This window comes from Papio anubis, chromosome 4 (assembly GCF_008728515.1).
Source record: "Papio anubis isolate 15944 chromosome 4, Panubis1.0, whole genome shotgun sequence".
In the NCBI taxonomy this organism is placed as follows: Eukaryota; Metazoa; Chordata; class Mammalia; order Primates; family Cercopithecidae; genus Papio; species Papio anubis.
The window spans coordinates 126,021,864-126,028,774 of NC_044979.1; the positions used below are offsets into that span (position 1 = coordinate 126,021,864).

Consider the following 6,911-nt stretch of genomic DNA (forward strand, 5'->3'; position numbering starts at 1 on the left):
TCACAGGAAAAACCTATCGGTAAACAGTCAGAGTGGCCACAGATGCTGTAAACTTAAACATACAATGCAGGAGCTCAAGTGAACCCACCATCAGCTTGGCTTGGGAGGCGCACGAGGGACTCCAGTAGGGGCATTCTGGCTCTGTTTTAGAGGGCAAGCAAGACAGGTGGACAAGTCAGGTGCTAATTCCAGTCAATGGGAACAACATGTACAGGGACATGGAGTCATGACACTGAATGGCATGTCTGGAATGGCAAGTTGTTTAGCAAGGCAGAAGGGCATGTGGGAAGACAGCGAGATACAACTGGAGGGCAACACAAGGGCAACTTTACCCATGCAGGGTGAGATGCTGTCAAGTTTTCAAAAAAATCTAAGTTTTGGATGAGCGCAGTGCCTCATGCCTGTAATCCCAGCACTTTGAGAGGCTGAGGCAGGCAGATCATCTGAGGTCAGGAATTCAAGACCAGCCTGGGCAAAATGGCCAAACCCTGTCTCTACTAAAAAAAACACAAAAAAATTGGCCGGTGTCGTGGTGGACATCCTATAGTCCCAGCTACTCGGGAGGCTGAGGCACGAGAATCACTTGAACCCGGGAGGTGGAGGTTGCAGTGAGCCAAGATCACACCACTGCACTCCAGCCTGGGCGACAGTGCGAGATTCTGTCTCAAAAAAAAAAAAAAAAAAAAAAAAACTAAGTGTCAAAAGTAGCCTGACAGGGGCGTGGTATATGGCTGCAGCAACGAAGGCCAGGAACATGCTTCCAGGGCGCCCTGGTTGCCATGCCCAGCAGCACCCAGGTATACAGAAGGCACCCAATAAACACTCACTGGATGGTGTGGGGTTAAGATGGCACTGGGGATGAAGAGAAAGGAGCATATTCAAAAGCAGCTCGTGGATGCCGATCAGGCAGGGAAGAGGAAACTGAAGAAGGGAAAGGACTTAATGCTGAGACCACAGGATGAGGCAGCAGGAGCACGCTGCGCTTCATTCATACGATCATCGTTATTTAAGACTGTGAACTACACCTGTCAGCTACTGAGGATGTACAGATGAACCTGGCCCTGACTTCACGGGAGCTCAGTTTGCTGGTGAGGGCAGACAGACAAACATGATCACAACCGAAACAGAGACAAGCTCTTCAATGGTGACACAAGGTAGTAGGTAGCTGTTGTGGCAGGGGTAATGGCAGCTTGGTGACCAGTACTAACGAAGTATGTGTTGAGTGGAAGAATGGAAAGAAGAGGAACAGATGGTCAGGTGGACACTCATGGAAGAAAGGAGATTCTAAGCAGAACCAGTGACCACCAAAGCCACAAGTGTGCAAATAGCACCAGCATTCAGAAGCACAGGCCTGGGGGAGAGAGGAGGTTGACAGACCCATGCCAAGAAGAGACCTGCCTTAAAGCAGCAGCTCCCTGACTCCCCTCCCCACCACCACACTCCCTCCAGCCCTAGTACCCCTGTCTTCCACGCTGCTGCTCCAGAGACTTGTTCCCACACCTTTCATTTCCAGAAACTTCAAACCCAGAGTTTAACCACGACAATGAAGACTTTTCTGCCCTGCATCTAGATTTAAAAAATGAACATTTTACCATTAAAAGTTTTTTTTTCTCTCTCTCTCTCTATATATATTTGCTTTTTAATTTCTTTTTTTTTTTTTTCAGACAGGGCATTGTTCTCTCGCATCAACTGGAGTGCAGTGGCGTGATCTTGGCTCACTTCAGCCTCCACCTCGTGGGTTCAAGCAATTCTCTTGCTTCAGCCACCTGTAGAGCTGAGACTACAGCCCTGCACCACCACGCCCAGCTAAATTTTGTAGTTGTAGAAGAGACAGGGTTTCACCATGTTGTCCACGCTGGTCTTGAGCTTCTGGCCTCACGTGATCCGTCAGTCTTGGCCTCCCACAGTGCTGCGATTACAGGTGTGAACCACCGCACCCAGCCCTATATTTGGTTTTAATTTCTACGGAACCATCTGAAAGTAGAGTTTTAGGCCGGTCGCAGTGGCTCACGCCTGTAATCCCAGCACTTTGGGAGGCCAAGGCGGGCAGATCACGAGGTCAGGAGATCAAGACCATCCTGGCCAACACGGTGAAACCCCATCTCTATTAAAAATACAAAAAAATTAGCTGGTTGTGGTGGCGCACACCTGTAGTCCCAGCTACTCAGGAGGCTGAGACAGGAGAATCACTTGAACCCGAGGGCAGAGGTTGCAGTGAGCCGAGATCCCCAGCCTGGATGACAGAGTGAGACTGCGTCTCAGGAAAAAAAAAAAAAAGAAAACAAAAAAGTAGAGTTTGGACATAATGATACTTCTCCCGTAAATCCTTCAGCATGCATCTCCAAAACACAATGACAGAATTACAATGCTATCATCGCATCTGAGAAAAACAATTATTCCATCATATCTAATATCCACTCCCTATTAAAATGTCCCCAGTTCTCCCCAAATTGTCTTTCATTGTTCTTTTGGGTAGGGGAATGGGGGCAAACAGGGAGGGATTAGGATCCAGTCAAGGTTTGTGTTATAGAGTTCTTCCTATTAAGAAAATGAAGACAATGATAGAATTCTTTAGACGTGTGGCTGGGCACAATGGCTCACACCTATAATCCCAGCACTTTGGGAGGCGGAGTGTGGGAGGACTGCTTGAGGCCAGGAGTTCGAGACTAGCCTGGAGAACAGAGCAAGACCTCCCTCCTACAAAAAACTTAGCAGCCAGGTGTGGTGATTCATCCCTCTAATGCCAGTACTTTGGGAGGCCGAGGTGAGAGGATCACTTGGGGTCAGGAGTTTGAGACCAGCCTGGACAACACGGAGAAACCCCATCTCTACTAAAAATGCAAAAATTATCTAGGCATGGTGGTGCACACCTGTAAGTCCCAGCTACTCAGGTGGCTGAGGCAGGAGAATTGCTTGAACCTAGGAGGTGGAGGCTGAAGTGAGCTGAGATCGCACCACTGCACTCCAGCCTGGGCAACAGACTGACACTGTCTCAAATAAATAAATAAATAAATAGCAGCTGGGCATGGTGGTGTGGGCCTGTAGTCCCTGCTACTTGGGAGGCTGAGGTGGGAAGAACCCTTAAGCCCGCAAGGTCAAGGCAGCAGTGAGCCATGATCATGCCATTAAACTCCAGCCTTGGCAAAGGGCAAGACTCTACATCTAAGGAAAAAAAAAATCCTTTAGTCATCCCCTTCACTAACAGGTCCGAGCCCACATTCTTCATAGGAATCCAGACGAGTATTGCTGAGGGTTGAGCTAGGGCAGTGGCGATGGAGAGGGTGGATTCAAGACATACTAGAGGCAGAACTGACAGATTTGGTAAATGATAGATGGCGGGAAAAAAGACGGATGGGCTTGGGGAAGACAGTCTGGTTTCCGGCCTGGGCCACCACGTGGAAAATGTTTCATGACTGAAGAAAAAGTATCCAAGAGAAGCAGGCTTCGTGGAAGGAAGAGGAGTTAAATCCTGGGTACAGCAGTGTTTTGAGCACCTGTGAGACATTCAACGTCCAGGAAGCGGCTGGGGATTCCAAGTTTGCTGCTAAGCAGCGCTAAGTGAAATATGCTGGCTAATGTACAGGCAGGGATGAGGCTCCCAGGAGGATGCCCCTCTTGCTTGCTGAAACTGATCCAGCAAGGTCACCCACAACACCCCTGTTGGCAAATTCTGTTTTCTTCCATCATTTTACCTAACCCTTTGGCAGCAGATGGCACTCCCTCCCACCTCCTGGCCACTGTAATGTAACAATGACCTAGCCAGTTCCCCCTCCTACATTCAACCTGTATATGTTGCACGTCCCAGGGCTTGCTTTGCAGTCCTTCACTCGCCACACTCACGCCTCAAGCAATCTCACACATTCTGATGGTTTTTTGTTTTATTTTGGAGATGGTCTGGCTCTGTCACCTAGGCTGGAATGCAGTGGCATGATCAGCTCACTGCAACCTCCACCTCCTAAGTTCAAGCTATACTCCCACCTCAGCCTCCCAAGTAGCTGGGACTACAGGCGCATGCCACCATGCCAGGCTAATTTTTGTATTTTTTGTAGAGATGTGTTTTGTCATGTTGCCAGGGATGGTGTCGAACTCCTGAGCTCAAGCGATCAGTCCAGTTCGGCCTCTCAAACTGCTGGGATTACAGCCTGAGCCACTGCACCTGGCTTCCTATGGTTTAAAAAGTTTCATTACACAAATTTTTATTTATGTACTTATTTATTATTAGGGACAGAGTTCCACTATGTTGCCCAGGCTGGTCTCAAACTCCTGGGCTCAAGCAATCCTCCTGCCTCAACCTCCCAAAGTGCTGAGATTACAAGTGTGAGTCACCGCGCCCAGCCTTTATTGTGAAAAATGTAAACCAAATATGAAACAGTATAATGAAATCCATGTGTCTATTAACATTTAGCATTCCTATATACTGACAACTCCCAAATGTTACCTGTAGCCCAGACACCTCCTTTGAGGAGTCATATAGCCAACTGTCTGTTTGCTTTTCCACTTGAATAGCACACAGCCTTCACAAACTTTACCAGGTCCTAAACTGCTCTGAATTCTTCTTCCCCAGCGCTCCTGAATTACTGGTAAGCTCCCGGATGGTCTTGCATGCCTTATTCACTGACGTCTCTCAACAGTCAACAGTGCCTGACACTCATATTTGGCAGAACAAACAACTCTCAGCAAACTCTCAACTCTCAGTGCCAGCGCCCATTCAGCTGGCCACGACCCTTATTTCTGCCCCCTCTCCCAAGTCAGACTCATCTTTTTAAAAAGATCAGGCTGGGCATGGTGACTCACGACTGTAATCCCAGCACTTTGGGAGGCTGTGACAGGTGGATCACCTGAGCTCGTAAGTTCGAGACTAGCCTGACCAACATGGTGAAACTCCGTCTCTACTAAATATACAAAAATTAGCCGGCTGTGGTGGTGCATGCCTGTAATCCCAGCTACTTGGGAGGCCGAGGCAGGAGAATCACTTGAACCCGGCGGAGGTTGCAGAGAGACAAGACCGTGCCATTGCACTCCAGCCTGGGCAACAAGAGCAAAACTCCGTCTCAAAAAATAATAATAAACCATGTTATTGAAAGCTCCCTGGCCCATGGCGAGTTTAACACACAGTTCCTTTGGTAATTTAAACTACCTAAAGCAATGAATATGAGAAAGTAACTCTGGGTAAGTTAGGATAGGCTTTGCTGTTTCAATATGGAAAATAGCACACGCAAACGTCAAGGTGAAATTTGGACAACCAAACGTCCAATCCACTGAAGTTAGAGAAAAAAAAAAAAGTTTACACAAGAGCCCCACGCCTGAACACTTAGTGCTGGTAATTCTAAGTACTTTTAGATCCACGGCCGGCTTTAAATTTCAAGTCAAAGACGTGAGTGCTTTGACCTCCTCCAAGCATTGACTTCCCCCTCCCTCCGCGTAGGGCTGGCCCGGGACCATGCTTTAAGCTTTTATATCCTACTCACAGCACCTCAGAGGCCAGGGTCACCAACGTCCTCAGCAGAGGCGGCCACCCAGGCTTGGAGCAGCCTCCGGCGGGGACCCAGCAGGCGGCGTCTGGGGCCTGCGGCCTCAGGCGCGCGCTGTCCCTGTCCCCGGCCCCGGGTTGCGCCGGTCAGGGCCCTGCAGGCCAGGCCAGCGCCGCGGGGAGGATGTGGCCTCCGCGCCAAGCCTCGGGCGCCTTCTCGGGCGAGGGCGGAGCCGCAGCGCGGCCAGTCCCCGCCGTGACCTTGAGCCCGAGGGCGCCCCGACCCGGACCTAGGTCTGGCCCCACCGCCCCGAGACCGGGCGGCCACCCGCGGTGGGGACAGGGCCGGGGCGGAGACCCGCGCCGGGAAACCCCGCGCCCTCCGCCTCCCGGCGGCCCCTCCCCGACAGCTCCCGGAAAGGGCGGCGCTGCTCACCGGAGCCTGGGCAGGAGGCTGCAGGGGGCCGCCCGCCGTAGGAGGCCACCGGCCCAGGCCGCTCCGCGAGCGCGTAGCACTCGCGCCGCCATCTTGCTCGGCGCCTCGGCTCCCACCACCCGGGCGCCGCAGCTGACGCCGCCGCCGCGCGACCCCTCCCCCGGCCGGGCCCCGACGCGGCCACTGCAGTGCGGGGCGCGGCCGCCAGGGGGAGCAGGGCGCCCGGCCGCGGGGGTCGGCTGGTTGTCCCGGCGCCGAGGTCCGGCCACTGCGTGAAAGCGCGAAGCCCAAGCGCAGTCAGTGCAAGCCGATCACTTCCAGCGAGAGGAGTTCGGTGCCCAGAAGCGCGGGTGCAGAAGGGACAAGGGCATAGCTTCAGTGATCAGGGAAAACTCCACAAGGAAAGAGTAACACTGTGCCTAGGGGAATCCAGGTCCTGGGGCGGGGCAGCGGCAGTGGAGTTCCCCCCACACCACCCCGCCAATATCTTTTAAATTTTGTAGTATATGAATATGTTGTCATTTCAAAAAGCCCCACAACGCTCCCGCCTGAGCAACACAGCGACATCCTGTCACAAAAAAAAAAAAAAAAAAAAAAAAAGAGAAAGAGGACAGGGAAGGAAGGAAAGGAAGGAAGGGAAGGGAGGAGAAAGAAAAAGGAAAAGAAAGTGTAGCAGGAGGAGCCACAGACAAAGCTCCTCAGACACCGGATTAGAGAAGGAAGAGGTTTTTTATTCGTCCGGGAGCCTCCGCAGACTCACGTCTTAAGAGCGGAGCGCCCCAAAAAAGAAATACTTGGCCTTTTTAAAGGCTTACAACTTTAAGGGGTCTATGTGAAAGGGTCGTGACAAATAGAGCAAGCGTGGAAAACGTGACTGGGGCCTACATAAATCAGCTAACAGAACAAAAAGTTTTACAATGGCTTTTTCATACAGTGTCTGGAATTTACAGATAACACAAGTAGTTTAGGTCAGGGGTTGATGTTGTTAGTATTACTTTTTTTAAC

At 51.2% G+C, this 6,911-nt stretch overlaps 1 protein-coding gene across 3 annotated transcripts in view; it reads right to left on the reverse strand.

Moving 5' to 3' along the window:
- Positions 1-6,039, reverse strand: part of NIPSNAP2 (nipsnap homolog 2) — a 38,297-nt gene extending 32,258 nt beyond the window's left edge. For 2 of the 3 annotated variants that reach the window (XM_009202915.3, XM_009202914.3), the window contains exon 1: positions 5,907-6,039. In XM_009202915.3, the coding sequence (XP_009201179.1) occupies positions 5,907-5,998 (92 nt within the window). In that variant the 5' untranslated portion in view covers positions 5,999-6,039. The remainder of the gene's footprint in view (positions 1-5,906) is intronic. The other variant, XM_003895955.4, reaches the window with a different exon arrangement.
- Between the last annotated feature and the right edge of the window lie 872 nt (positions 6,040-6,911).